The sequence below is a fragment of the Trachemys scripta genome, chromosome 3, assembly GCF_013100865.1.
Source record: "Trachemys scripta elegans isolate TJP31775 chromosome 3, CAS_Tse_1.0, whole genome shotgun sequence".
In the NCBI taxonomy this organism is placed as follows: domain Eukaryota; kingdom Metazoa; phylum Chordata; order Testudines; family Emydidae; genus Trachemys; species Trachemys scripta.
This window is the reverse complement of record NC_048300.1, coordinates 7,961,069-7,976,415: the sequence shown is the minus strand read 5'-3', so window position 1 is coordinate 7,976,415 and position 15,347 is coordinate 7,961,069. Positions and strand designations below refer to the sequence as shown.

The 15,347-nt window shown below is 44.8% G+C and overlaps 1 protein-coding gene across 1 annotated transcript; it reads left to right on the top strand.

The window, feature by feature from the left end:
- Positions 1-1,037: 1,037 nt before the first annotated feature.
- On the top strand, positions 1,038-15,083 carry DSTN (destrin, actin depolymerizing factor). Its single transcript, XM_034764071.1, has 4 exons — positions 1,038-1,211; positions 11,827-12,134; positions 12,420-12,496; positions 13,959-15,083. Exons 1-4 carry the CDS (start codon positions 1,209-1,211, stop codon positions 14,066-14,068), a joined length of 498 nt encoding a protein of 165 aa, XP_034619962.1. The 5' UTR covers positions 1,038-1,208; the 3' UTR covers positions 14,069-15,083.
- Positions 15,084-15,347: the final 264 nt, after the last annotated feature.

The window sequence follows — 15,347 nt, the reverse complement described above, 5'->3', positions numbered from 1 at the left end:
GCACAGAAACTCTAGGGAAATCAGAGTTTCCTTGAGATTGACGTTTCAGACACATCCTTACCAGCAGCACACTACAGTAAAAAGGGAAAGGCAGTTTCTCTAAGCCTTTTCTCAGAAACACCTTTCTGCCATCTCTCACTTCTCCTGTCTCAAAAACAAACCCCGTGTTGTTTTGGAAACCTGAAACAAAAATGACTCAGACTGAGTCTGACTCATACACAGTGGAGCTACTGCTTCTTCTGCAGCTGCCAAGTCACCTCTGGGAAGAAATACACAGGGTTTCCCTACAGCACACAGCGAATCTGGTGGATTGAACCAATAGGGGGTGGTTTGCTATAATCGCACCAAAGTAGGTAAAAATGAGGGCTCCTTCCCACATCTTTTCACTGATGATCCTCCTCCTCCTCTGCTTCCCCCACCTCTCTCCTCCCCTTCTCTCCTTGCCTCACACTCCCTGCTCGCCTCACTCCGTGCCTGCTTCCACACTGCCTCCCCTACCGCCCCTGCCTCCCCCTTCCCTGCCCTGCCTGCTTCCACCCTGCCTGCTTCCTTCCCTGCCTTCTCCCACCCCTGCCTCCCATCTCTGCTTCCACCGTGCCTCCCCTACCGCCCCTGCCTCCCCCTTCCCTGCCCTGCCTCCCTCCTCTCCTGCCTCCCCTCCCGCCCCTGCCTCCCCTCCCCTGACTGCTTCCACCCTGCCTCCCTCCTCTCCTGCCTCCCCTCCCCTGACTGCTTCCACCCCGCCTCCCATCAGTCCCATCTCTGCTTCCACCCTGCCTCCCCTCACGTCATGCCGCCTCCCCCATCGTCTCTCTCTCTCCTCCCTCCCTGCCGGCCTCTGCCTCACCTGGGGGCACGTAGCCCCCTCCAACGGCCCTGCCATTGGCTGGCGGGCACGTGAGCCCACCTGGCAGCGCCCTGTCTGATTGGCAGCCCGCCGGCCCCTCCTCCCGATATAAGGGCCCCGCCCCAGGGCGGTGGAAATCAGAGCGCGGCGCAGAACAGATCGCGTCCGAGCGCTGCCAGCAGGGCTTTCCCCCCCCCCCCAGCAACCGTTTCCTCCAGGCACGGCGGCGTGACGTCGGCAGCGCTTCCGCCCGGCTCGCGCCTCTCTCTCGCTCCTTCCTGTTCCCGCGCCTCGCCCAGCAGCAGCACCGAGTGAGGCAGCCGCTCCCCGGACTCCGAGCCCCGCCAGCCCCGCCGAGACCATGGTGAGAATGCGGGCAGCGCCCGCCGGGGGACCCGGGGTGTGCACTGGCTACCCACCCTCCTCATGAGCGACAGCACCGGCCGCCGTATCCCGGCCCATTCCATCGCTTCTTCCCCCCTCTCCTCTCCCCCCCCCCCCGCACTCGCCGATGGTACCGCCCGCCACGGAGCCTGGGGCGATGGAGCCTTCCGCTCCCTGGCTCGGCGACCCCCGCCTCAGCCGATGGTACCTCCCTCCCCCCTTTATACGCGCTGGCGCCGGCGCGTCCATCGCGGCCGGCTGGGGGGTGGGGGGCGCGCGCAGCGTCATCTCCCTGCCGCTCCGCGTGGCTCCTCAGGCTTCCATCCTCCCCTCGTCGTAGGGCGTGTCCCCTCCGAGGCGCTGCGGCTGGGCCCAGCCCTTCCCGCCTGGCCGGGAGCTGGCGGGCGCCCCCGGGGGTGAGGCGGAGCGGCGGCCTGGCCCGGCGCACCCCTGCGCCAACCCCCCCGCCCCCCGTTGGTTGTGGCTGGGTACTGGGGAGGGGCAGAGAGGCGGCGGCGGCCTGGGAGAGGAGGGGCGGGGGGAAGAGGGAGCCGGAGGTGTCACTGCCCCCCCGTGTCCTCTCCCCCCCCCACACACACCCCCGCGCGCGCTTCTCCCGGTCCCGCGCGATGGCTGCCCTGTGCGGACGGGACCTGCCCCGGCAGCACGTGGGGGCGCGTCCGGAGCCGTTCCCGGGGTGGGGGGAGGGGAGATGTTCACCCTTCGGTTGGTGGCGGGCTGCGCTGGCCTGGCTGCCCCCCCTCCCGGGGCAGGGTCGGTGTCTGTGCCCCGGGCACCTCGCTGCGGGGACACCGACTCCAGGCTAAGGCGTTGGCACGGGTCGTTTGCGCGTTGACAGCTGGGACGTCTCCAGGCCCTCTCAGACAAGGGCTGACTTGGGAGGAATCCAGGGGCTTATTTGCTTTCAGCCGTCTCCTCCTGTACATGTGAAAACTTGACTTCAGGGTTTGGTTTTCCCGTGAGAGTAACGTTCATTGCCCAATGTTAAACTTATACAACTTAATTTTGAAATTTTAAAACTCTGTAGGCAAAAATCTAATCACCTGTTATGGGGGGGGGGGTTTAATGAATACCCTACTTGTCAGGTTTAAAAAAAAACAAACCCCTTTGCTACCCATGTAATTAGCTATGCAGAATTTAAGAAGGAATTAAACTTTAAAAAGTTTCTAGGCTGTGACTTTCCTAATGCTAGTAGACTCCTACTGAAAAGGCTAGTTGGCAAGATGTTACATGTTGGGATGGTAACTTGTACTGAGGCCTTGATTTGCTGCTTCAGCTGAATATAGGTGGTTTAGTTTACAGTTCACTATGAAACTTGATCTGGTTGAAATCTTTTTTTAAAGAAAACTAGCATCTAGCTACAAAAGGACTTCTTCAGAGGTCATCCAAAAGAATGCTTGCCCGTGTTAAACCAGGCAGTCTCTAGTCTGTAACTTATTAAACCTATTTAAAGAGCATTCTTCCTCAAAGCTGTTTCTGTTCTCATTTGAGATTATAGTGAAGTTAGAAAGCTGTATGTATGTTGTGTTGTCATAGAAATGACTGTCTCAAAACCAGAACTATGACTCACCAGAGAATGTCTTCTCACATCTCTAGCTGACTACTAACACTTCTCTCTATTAATTATTACTGTGTGTTCCAGTATACTGGGTGGGGTGATCAAGCCTCTTTGATTCTAATTAATCAGTTTTGTTGTTTGAAATCAACTTTTAATAGCCAATAGAAGGGTCAGAGGTAAATCAACTTTACTATAGTAAACTCTCAAGCATAACCTCTTTAATGCTGCCCCTCCATTGAAACTCTAAGGCTATTAACTGGTGTACCTACTAGACAAAGATTGTATTGCCATACTTCATTGGTCTGTGTAGTGCAGCTTTACAGTGAAGTGCTGAAAATAAAAATTGAAGTAAATATAGAAATGTGCTGAATAGACACTGACTTGCTGCTTCTCTCCCTGTCCTTAATCTGCTATAGGAATAACTTTCATAAATCAGAAAGGGTTTTCTGTGAGTGGGACAGGGGAGAGTTGGCATTAGCTTTGGGCTTAGTTCAATTTCTGTTAGCTTTGCTATTCACCTTTATGGCTTTGTCTGCAGTAGAGCTTGAGGTGCTACCGGGCCACAAACTAATGAGGTTTACAACTACGTTGTTAGCTACTCTGTTGATAAATGCTACCTTAGGCTGAGCCTAGGATAAACCACAAACACTTGTCCTGGAACAATATTTGAATTGTCTAGATTAGTATTTACAAATGTTAGCTAATTTGAGTCTGTTCCTAATTTACTCTCATTTAAAACAGGGCTACAAAGCATATAATAGTAGCTTTCCAAACACTTCCATCTATATAGCTAATAAAATACTTAACTGCTTTGTGCATGGCCTGTTGGTGGAGTGTACTACTACTGTCCCTTCACTGCCTCCTGTAAAAACAGATTAAAGAGGAAATCTTTGTCTACAACAGCACCTACAAGATAGGATCTTGCTAATGGGAGTACTGTAGGAAGGAACTAAAATTCTGACAGTTACACTCAAACTACTGAATTAAACTTTTCAGTACATTTTAAGAATGTGTAGTTCTCATTTGGACTAAACTTGATATTAAATATTGAGGTTTCCTTAAAGGAGAATTAAAAAGTAAGTGCAAATCTGTTGGCTCTTGTTCGTTGTGGAAAATGCTGAAACTGGCTTGTTCAAGTCTATACCTGTACTGCAGCATGGAAAATCCAGTTTAGAATTACTGTATTTGATGAAGATCTTGATACTTATTGTCGCCGTACAAGCTTAATGTTTGCTTCTAACATAGCAATGTATGATTGAGAGTTGTTATAAGGTCCCAAAATCTTTCATGAGAAACTAGTTTTCATGATGGTTGCCTCCTTGTTGGAGCAAGGTCCAATTTAAAGATGCCTCCAACAAAAGACAAACATGCTTTAAGACTGTAGTGCTCCTATTGTAGAGCACTGGGTTGTCCTCCTGTGTGGATTACTGCCCCTTACAAGATCTGTGTTCTCCGCTCATAAACATTATATGCATTTGACTAATGACCTCTAGAAACTTTCTCACTCTTGAAACAGCCTTCAGAGTACCTTGGTGTATTTTTTGCAAAGGCGTTGGCTAATATTTCTTAAATCCTATAATCCTTATAACTAGGCTTGGCAAGATTAGACTTTTATTAGTAAATGTTGGTAAACATTAATTTTGCCATACATAGAAATGGGCAAAAATACTTCCATTGAGATCTACATATAGGCAAAGTGAGAATTAGGAATATTTATTTTTTTATGTAATTTTTGCGTTAACAGCAATAAAGCCTACTTTCTGAATCTCAACTCGGGTGACCAGATGTCCCGGTTTTATAGGGACAGTCCTGACTTTTTGGGTATTTCTTATATAGGCTCCTATTACCCTGCACCCTGTCCTGATTTTTCACACTTGCTGTCTGGACACCCTAATCTCAACATCTGCCATAATTAATTCTGAGCCCCATGATTTCCCACAACTGTGTTAATAAAAAAAATCAACAATGGCTTTTAAATAAACATAATTCTGCCAAGATTACCTTATAGACTTCGTGGGCTACCTTGTGATGTACTGACATGTGTGATAGGAAGCTTTTGACCAGCTGTGTTTTGGGACTAGGCATGCACTCTGCATGTTCTTGTGTACACTCCAGAGTATCACCATTCTTTGACGAGCTCCCACGGGAAGCTGGGGCTTACTTGAGAGGCAACTGGTAGCCAGAACTTCGCTCCAAGTAGCCCTGGATGTGTCTGATACAGTAGTCTTATCTCTTTCTACAGCTATCACCATGAAAAGGGCATCCTGGTTACAATACTCAGAGATTCAGAGAAATTCAAATAACTGAAAAGGGGAGACCTTTAAAGGACCATATCTTTTATGCCCTTCAGATGAGTTGTTACATGCCCTAAAGGTTTCTAGGGTCACACCAAAATCCCTGGGTATCTATAAATCTGCTACCAAGGCAATCTTTTTAGATACCAGGGACAGTTCAGACAGAACTTCCTCCTCATGAGCAATAGAGGCCTGCTGACTAACCTATGGTGAAGCCTAACGTCTGTAAGAGCCCTAAATCATTCTTCTACCTGCACCCTGCATCCTCTTCCAGAGCAGCATGAGCACTCATGTACTCCAACAGCATTCTTCTCTACACCCCATTTTTGGGTGACACAGTTCTCATTTTTCTCTGGCATGGGCTGGGATTACTTCACACCAGTGGGTACTGAAGATATGCCATACAATCTGACTACCTTCAGGGACTGACCTCATGATCCAGCTGATGGAAGTGGATTCCTTCAGCTAGGAGTGATGGAGTAACTCCAGGAATTCAGAGGGAAGGGTTTCTATTCCAGCTATTTCCTAATCTTCCTCTGCCTTTGTCTAGCTAGTAAGATCTCTTATTGGTAGACAAGGCTGGATGGAGACTTGACTCTGGTTTGGAAAGAGACTAGATTAATACAAAGTGACTTATTCGATAGGCAAATCATGCCAGCCGGGCTAGGATATGATGTACAGAAAAACTTTGTACTTCTTGCTGCTTTATGATTTGTAAATAATGGTCTCTCTCACACTTAACGGCAGTTACCTTAAATGTGATATGCAAACAATCATATCTTAAATACCCTTTTGCAGAAATTTAGACTTCCTGGACTGTGTAGGAATAGTTGTCTGAGGTACAGCTGCCTGTCTGAGGTCCTGCCTATACTACAACGTAGACTAGTTTATAACTAGTTACTTACCATATTGTGTACAGACTTTTGTCACTATTTAATCATGTTCTAACCTGTCAAGGGCCTGGCTTGATGCAAGGTAGTCTTCCCCAAATCAGTTCATCACAGCCTCCATCAGCTTGTTTGTCTCTACTCATTCCTTCTATATTTGGCTAGGCATGCTTGAGGAATGTAGCTTTCAGGCTCTGTGTACAACTGAACTTAAGTAAGAACTGAATCTTTTTTCCAAGAAGCAAATATTTTCACTCAGTTAGGTATATAGGTAGTCCACATTGCTTAGAACACATACATGCAGTTAATGTAGCTCCCAAACAAAGCAAAATCTTACATCAAGACCCAGGTCTCAAGAATAATGTAACCAGTTAAACTGGTTAACCATATGTAAACTTAACACTGATATTATGGCTTTTGGTTCTATACTGCTGGCCTTGGAGGAAGAGAACCTACATGTTATCCATACTGGTCTCTCCCTTCTCTTCTCCTCCTCCTCCTCCCCCCACCCCCCAAAAAAAAAATCATCTTCGTGCAAAACTCCCAAGTAGCTTAAAGGCTTCTTGGCTCCTCTGCAGTTGAGAAGGGGGAAAGATTAAGCTTTTTTATTATTTTTGGCATAAAATATCAAATACTAAAGGAAAACCCTAAGGTTCATAGCCCAGGGTTTTGTTGGGAAGCACTAGCTTCAATACAACTTTGGACACAATGGAATGCAGAATTATGTGCTATAAATCCAGTCTGCCAGATGTCTGGTATGTGTATCCTATCTTGAACTTGTTTTCTGAATGCAAGCTTTCTTCCCAATACTAATATCCTTGCAAAAATGCATAGGTTTTGGTGGCAACTTGCAGGGCCTCTAACTTCAAAACACTGTACTAAAGGAATAACTCTAGTTTAGATTTTGTGCAAGGTTTTAGGGCACTTGCTGAATATAATTAAAGAAAGCAAAATGTGGGAAGCTGACATGGCTGTTGTGTACAACCTTTATCTGCATCCATCAAGATAGGATGTGAGGGACAGGAGGGAGACTTTTTTTAAGGAAAGGTCTCTTGCTTTTAGTACATAGTGGTAGTTAAGGCATTCCTCTAGCACAAGACATCAGAGCATCAGCGTGCAAGGTGTAGGAAAAGTGCTTCCCAGAAAAGAGATGGGAAATGGGCTGCATCACTGTCATGCATTCTTGTTACCTAATGCATCTCTTGTATATTAGCAGACCTCATGTGCCTGCAGTAGTCTAGACAGGTGTACAGGCTGGTGTTGCAAGAATTTGCAAACGTTCATGCCACAGCTACCTCTGGGCTCACCTCTGGAACTCAGTATTCCGGTTGGCTTTGCACAAATGAACTCTCAATTTTAACAGTCTACTTTGAAAACTCTGGGCAGTCAAGCCTGAATTAACTAGTGTATGTGGTGCACTTGAACAGGGCTTAGGAGCACCAGGCCCAAAAAAGGGATGGGCAGCTGGTGGCTTGAGTCGCATTCAGCTTGTCAGATCCCTTTATTTGGTCTGCTACCCTGTGTGCTGGAAGGGAGGTATTCTCTCCCCGCCCCCCTCCAATTTCAGCATGTTGCTCCTGCATCCTCCACTTGTGTGACTGGCTCCTGGCCATAGAAGGCATGCTGCTGTGAGAGTGCTTCTATTGCTCTGGTAGCAGTCAGTGCTGCCTAGCTGGCCAGCTGCTGCTGTGAGTGCTTTGTTGATCCGGTAGCAGCTGGCGCTGCCTCACTGCTGTGAGAGCTGTTTGCTCTGACGCTTTCTTGCATTTTTCCCCTCATCTCATGACACACCACTCCCAACCTGCAGTTTGGGAACTATTGTGCTATTTAATAGTAGCCCATGAGACGTGCTTCCCTTCATGCTTTCCGTTATATAACATCCATGTTGCATGGAAATTAGTATTGCGGATCTATTCCTAACTAATGTAGAACTTTATCCTTTTTAAAGAACTCTGTACTCTTCCTGTGTCGTCTCCTTCTTGCATTTTTACCACCTGGCCCCCTCTCTCCTAGGTTCTTCCACCCTTGTAATGAGAGATGGTTTGTCTTTCCTTTCCTTTCCTCCTTCTATAGGGTTGCTAGTAAGGTGGGGAGGGGGTTTCAAATGCTTTAACAGGCTTGAGGGCTCTTGCAGTGGGCACCTGTAGAAGCAGATCAGGCTGGACTCATGCCTCTGTTCTTTGTTCTGGGAATCAGAGTCAAAATTTGTCTTCGTCTATATGATAAATCAGAATATATTTCAGTGGTGGCTTGGCCTTGCCTCACACAAGTACCAGCAGCTTCACATTTTAAATAAGCAGCCATAAGTCTAGAACTTGGCTAACAATTTTGATGCCCAAGATTGAGTAAAATGGAGGTTTTTTTCACTAGATCTGTGCTAGTCCTGCAGTGTTAACCGTAGCATTGCTCCATTTCGTTTGCATAGTCAAGACCGCATAAATACTGATGTGTGCAATATGCACTCCTCTGACCTGAACACCAGTAGTGAGCAGCTATGGAAGATCAGTGTTCCAAATGCTGGGGAAATTTTTCTCTTCCAAAGAATCCATTGTTCAGGAGACTGGGAAAACTCACTTAACTAAAAGATGTGCAGAAGTCTGGGGCCAAGGAAGTAGTAATCCCCATTGCAATAATCTGCATGTGCTTTCATAGAACTGTAGCTTCCTACTTCAACTAAAACTGTCTGTCTTTAAAGAACACTTACCCAGCCCTGTTGGCTGGTGCAAAGCTTACATCCTCTGGGAGAGAGCCGTTCAACAGCAGTTGTTAAACAATCAACTTGAGTTTCCAAATTTAACCCTCTTAACCCTTTTTGAATCTTCAATAACTTGCCGGATGTGTTGGATTTCTTTGTAAGGAAACTACTTGTTTCCTGGCTCTACGCAATAAACAAGAATCTTCTGCTCTTGGCTGTATTGTTGAGACTCACAGCTCTACTGTAGCTTTTCTCTGGTCTTCTAGGGTTAAGTGTTTTTATCCAAAGTAATAGCAGTAAGATTGCTAGCAGGTCTGGGTTTGGGAAAACAGGTCAGTGTGGGAGCTAGAGCCAAGGTTGAGGGCTCATAAGAGAAGCCATATGGCTCTTGCCACTTACATATGTAATGTAGGGAGTGAAGAGAACTGTCCATTTCAAATTTAATAGGCCACAAGTTCTAAACATTGAAACATTTCCAGTTAAAGTTGCAAGATGCAAGTGCCTACTGTAATGTTTACATAGTAGACTATCCTGAAATAGATTCTGTTGCCCACTTCTAGGTGGTTTATCTCTAAATGCTGCTCTCAGGATGGTACTTCAGATTTCACATGAAGAAATCCTAGCTACAGGGAATGAGCGAGATTTCAGGTGGTATCTACTAGCATGGCAGATGTCTGAACAAGGGAATTAACATGTATTCAGTGAGACTACAGTTTAGTAGCTGAGTAGCTTGAATAAATTCATTTTCTTGCTTGGGGGGAGGGGGAAACAACGAGGGGGTCAAGTTAAATCCTTAAAGGCTCTTTGTCTCACTGAAAAGTAAGGCTTTATTCCCTCTCCATTTCCCTATGATGTGTACTGTCTCTTACTGCTAGCCTTGCAGATTCAACCTGGCATCTGAAAGGCAAGTGTGTTTTTGTTTGTTTGTTTGTTTGTTTGTTTTTATACTTCAGTGCACTAATAAAGATACTGCAGGCTTTATCACCTCTGGGGTCTTCAAATCATGCTCATGGTGACAACCATGCAACTCTGCTTCATCAGTAGGCTTGCACAGTGCATTCTAACAGGTTAGAACTGTGCAAACTCCTTACCTGAGAAGATTGTGAAGGCTAGGACTATAACAGAGTTTAAGAGAACTGGATACATTCATGGTGGTGAAGTCCATTAATGGCTATTAGCCAGGACGGGTAAGGAATGGTGTCCCTAGCCTCCCTCTGTCAGAGGATGGAGATGGTTGGCAGGAGAGTGATCACTTGATCATTGCCTGTTAGGTGCACTCCCTCTGGGGCACCTGGCATTGGCCAATGTCGGTAGACAGGATACTGGGCTAGATGGACCTTTGGTCTGACCCGGTACGGCCGTTATGTTCTTAAACAACTCTTAGTGCAAAGCCACAGACAGCATGGCTTTATTTCTTCCTTTGCAAGAATACCTCATTAAACAAGACTTAAAATACACACCTGAAGCAGATGTGAGTAAGAAGGTGCCGTGTTAGTCATATTAGAGTAACTACCTTAAATGGGTACCAAACTGAAATCCATCTAAGCTGGTACCAGTGACTTTAAACACTGCATCTGGAGTCTCTTAATGACTTCCCTAGTGCTACAATTGAACTATCATGTCTCTTAACAATATTTTTCTCTCCTCTTGCTATGAAAGACCCCTACAAACAAGTGGCAATATTCTAGATAAACAGGGCTGTCAAATGCATCCAAAAGAAACCTTTCTCTAACCTCAGTCCTAAATGTTAATCAACTGCTTTGTAACACTAGCTGCACTTGATTGTTTTGTAACTCTGATTTAGGTGCTCACAACATGGTGTAATATTGCAGCCTACCAAGGGCACTGTAATAATCAAAGGGCGCTCACAGGTGCTGAACTCAGATGTGTGAACCTGTAGTCTCTCAAATCATTACAAGGATGAAGAGGTTTAACACTCAAATATGGCAGGCTCATTACACTGAAACATCTATCATTTTGAATAGATTAGACTGAAGCATGTCTAGCAATCATCTTCTACTGCTCTAGCCTAAATGATATCTGTGGGAATACCTCAGGATGATCCACACTGGCAACTTTCTTGAGAAGTATGCCCTGATGGACAAACTTAGAGCTGTCGGGGCCACACATGCATCTACTGCACAGAGTATGTATATAACAGTAGGGATAACCCCAAACATCCTTCAGTTCTGAAGGAGCAGCAGACTTTTAGTCTATTTTAGATAGTTCCTTTTATTCCCTCTTAATGTCTTTTACCTTTAAATCTTGGTGTCTATATGTGCGAGGCCCCTGATGTGGCTGAGTTTGTGGCATAGATGGGCCATGTAAGAGGATTCTACTATGTAGTCAAAATTCCCTGTTGGATTATTTTAATTTAACTAAGAGCCAGCAGCAAACCAAAGTAGGAAACCTATCAACCAGTTTCCAGAGATCTTCTAACTAACCCTTTAATAAAAATGACATTTTCTTTGAGTAACTTCAACACAGACTTGTCACTCACTCTAGTCAGATCTTGAGCCTAAAATCCAGCATTTTTCATAAACACGTTTTTGCTCTAGTACACCACTTCTAAACCTGAACCCCACATGTGACTATACATGTAGAATCTGATAGCGCCGCTTTACTTTCCTGTAGGCTAGAAATGGCTAGCCAAAATAGTGGCAAGTTAAGACTTGTCAAATAGCTAAAGAATGTTGTCTCAAAATGACTGCCTGGTAAACGCTACTTTTGGTGTTTCCAAAAGATCAGATATAAGCATTCACTTCAAGATTGTCAGTTAAACAGACCTCTGGAGCTACAAGTTCCTGTCCCTCAGTAGAAAGCCTTCAGTGCAAGTAGGCTCTTCCTTCCCCATCGGTCAGGTTTCAAAAACGTAGCTTATGTGCATTAGGAACTTTGTTTTGTAAAAGCTAACTGTAGCCAGAATGGGAGACTTAGTTTAGACCCTGTCTTTCCTGTATAAACTTCTGGAGTTAACTACTTCAGGCTTTCTGTATTTGCCACTCAATACTTTGATACCCTAGGAAGTATTGCTTGTCTTCTAGTCTCATCAGCCTAATGCATTATGGTGAGGTTATGTAGGAGTTGTATTAAGTGCCTAGTCGAGGACTGAAATTGACTTAAAGCATTTTCTGTCATAGGCATCAGGAGTACAAGTGGCTGATGAAGTATGCCGTATCTTTTATGACATGAAAGTTCGGAAGTGCTCCACGCCTGAGGAAATCAAGAAAAGGAAGAAGGCAGTTATCTTCTGTCTCAGTGAAGACAAAAAGTGCATTGTTGTGGAAGAAGGCAAAGAGATCCTGGTGGGAGATATTGGCGTAACAGTTTCTGATCCTTTCAAGCAGTTTGTGCAGATGCTCCCTGAAAAGGATTGCCGTTACGCCTTGTATGATGCAAGCTTTGAAACAAAGGAATCAAAAAAAGAAGAGTTGATGTTCGTCCTGTGGTAAGCTGGAAATGTGGCTTATATGTGTGACTTGGTCTCTTGGCTTACCCAATGTACATACATGCCTGGCCTGTACACAGGGTCTACATTAATGTGTAAGACACTGAAATGTGGTGATACACTCATCTGGTCCAATATATTGCATGCAGTTTAGGTGGGTATCAAATGTTCATAAACTTGTAGGGCCACTGCTTCAGTCACCTGAGTCTGTAGGTCTTAAGATTCTGATATCTGGATATTGAACATCATTGTCTTAACTACTTTCCTCTTGGTATATCCAACTAGGGCACCAGACCAAGCGCCTCTCAAGAGTAAGATGATCTATGCAAGCTCTAAGGATGCAATCAAAAAGAAATTTCAAGGTATGTAATACAGGCAACACTTCCTGACTTGGCCCAATTAAATCTGTCTTGTACCATAGAACTGCTGACACACAGGACTTAACTGTTGCTAATTGACTAGTGTTTATTTAGAAATACCAGTTGACGATGACTACTTAGCAAGTGAAACTACTTGAAACATGATTAAAACACAGCAGAGCAAAAAAGTGTTCAAATTGCATGTGCAGTAGAACTGCATTTTGAAGTGAGCCAAGACCAACATGCCATGTTAGAGCAGATCTTTCAAAATGTGGGGGGGAAATAAGTACAGACACTGTTCTGCTTAGTGTTCAATGGCATAACTTGGGAATGGGGGGTGGGGGTGTGTGTGTGAGAAAAATTTTACTACTAAATTGGATCTTGGCAGCTGTCCATGTGGCTCAGGGTATTTCAATCCTGCATTCAGTGAGATACTGACCCTTCTATAGCAAACCTTACGACATTGCTCTTTAAAGGTGTGCGGTAGCCGAGTAAGCAACCAAGATGCTATCCTGGGTTACTAAGGCATAGTCAGCGACCGTAATCACTAGTGGAGCAGGACTGCATACCCTGATGTTTGTTGTATTATGACCCCTTAATCTTCACCTTCACGCTTCCTAAATTTTTCCACTGATTAATATGTAAACTCACTAACATATTTTTGGCACCTAAGCCTAAACTTGCTCCAGGCTTACACTAGTCTGCAGGGGCAGAACAGGACAAGAATGCAGCAGTGCTGAACAACCAGTTGGGGTTCACAGGTAGCCTGCACAGGCCAAAAAACAAATTGGCATTGGTCAGGGAGTGATCCTGAATGTAGTACATGCAGGAGTAACGCCGCCCTCCATAGGAAGAAGCACATATATTGCCATTTCCAGTGCATTTGTCGTCATCTCCCCAAACTAGCAAGGCCTTGCTGGTACAGAGAGGTGACTTAAGCTTCTCTTCACTACTTCACTGAATTTTTGGTCTGTATCTATTTTGAATTGGCTTTTTTAGCCATTTATTAAAAGCTTGCTTTTGAGATCCCCAGTCCCTAAGCCCTCTCTGTGAGCATGGCTTCCCTGTTACCTAGTCCATGGCTCTTCAACTGCACACATCCAGGATCCTGTGCCACTTCAGTGGGTTTTTTATAATGCTGAAACTCCCAGCTTCACTCCAGCAAAATCTGCAACTGGAAGACCAAACCATACACATCCAGTTCAAGTATCCAATGCCCTAACATGTCCAAATGCCTCGAGTACTTAGTGATGTGCAAGCACTGATACTGAAATTCAATGGCACTTGAGCACCTAAATCCCTTGGGCTCGTATCATTCTAGATGGGACTGTGATGTGCTTGAATTCCTGTAAATTGTTGGACTACCTGCTCAGACACTCTTAGCTACATATACAAGTTTCTAATGAGAATTACTAGCATATGAGAGAACTTGTGAATCACTGAATTTTTTTTGCCTTTCTTCTAGGCATAAAGCACGAATGTCAAGCAAATGGGCCAGAAGACCTTAACCGAGCTTACATTGCCGATAAGCTAGGAGGCTCCCTAATCGTAGCTTTTGAAGGATGTCCTGTGTAGATGCCATACAGTGCCACAACTCCACAAGCATTCCATGTTTTAATATATCAATTATGTAAAGCAAACATTCTAAACCAGGGTTTCACTAATGGTAGGGAAGCGGTCTGTCTTGTAGAATGAAGTAGACTTTGGAGACGTAGTTATGTACAAATGATCCTAAATAAATCAAGTTTAAGGATTTCTCTTGCCTGAGCAGTCTTATCACAAACCAGTTTAATATTGAACTCTGGCTTCAGTACTGCATAGTGAGGGGGGGAGAGGGAGATGATCTAAATTGTAGCAAACATCACAATCTTAAATTTTCTCTGTAGCCATCAGCCAAGTCACAGCTTTTTTTCTTCCTGGCTAGTGTCTTAGAACAAGATTAATACAACTTTATTAAATGTCATATGCTAAAAGGAATGCTGTCTGTCATCTTACCCCTTCAGTGTACTGCTCAAAACTCCTCTTATGTTTAAACACAGCACGCTCTGCTGTACCCTAGCAAATAGCTAAAATCAAAGTACAAAACCACACCCTTTCCTAGGGAAATAATCCTAAACCATTTCTTGTAAACTCATGGTCTTTTATTAGTGTCTGAAAGCTCCCTTGTTGTGCATTCTGATAACTGATTTAGAACAGTTCTGTGTTCATAGTGCAAGCTCTATAGTACTAAATCTCTCTGCTAAATCAAACTTGTACACCAATACTGACAAGTCAACTTAAATGTCAATCAGAAGCTTATTTCATTTGTGCTGCTGCTGATGAGAGGGTTTTGGAGGGGCCATTTTAACTCACCTAAGCAATGTTCTGAACCTCTGATCTGATTCAGGCCAGTGGAATAGGGATGTGTAAACTACTCCATGTTTCTCAAGCTTGGAATTAAGCCATTTTCATTACACTGGTTTGAGCTAAACTGCTGTAGGGACTTGTAGAGGCTTCTCAACCCTGTTTCTGTAGAAATCTGTAGTCAGACTTCAAAGCATATTACTTGCAACTGCCTTTCAATAAATGCAGAGACCATTCCACCCAAATATACCATCAAGCTTCCAAGTTTTACATTTAACCAATCAGCTGTATAAAGGAAGGACTTTTAACCAGTCTCTCAGCCACTGTCACTTGTGCAATTGTATAGGACATATCTATAGCACTTCTCATGCACTAACCTATGTTCTGGGCTGGCAGCCCTAACAATCTCCAGCAGGGAGTCTCTCCACGGGGTTAATAGCAACGCCTGGCATTAGATGTACCTTGGGAGGTGTACAGTAGGGACTGTATTCCAGGGCCGTACAAGCCAAAA

Coding starts and splice junctions, on each gene's coding strand:
- DSTN (XM_034764071.1), top strand. Junction 12,135..12,419: donor GAGTTGATGTTCGTCCTGTG/GTAAGCTGGAAA, acceptor ATATCCAACTAG/GGCACCAGACCAAGCGCCTC. Junction 12,497..13,958: donor AATCAAAAAGAAATTTCAAG/GTATGTAATACA, acceptor CCTTTCTTCTAG/GCATAAAGCACGAATGTCAA.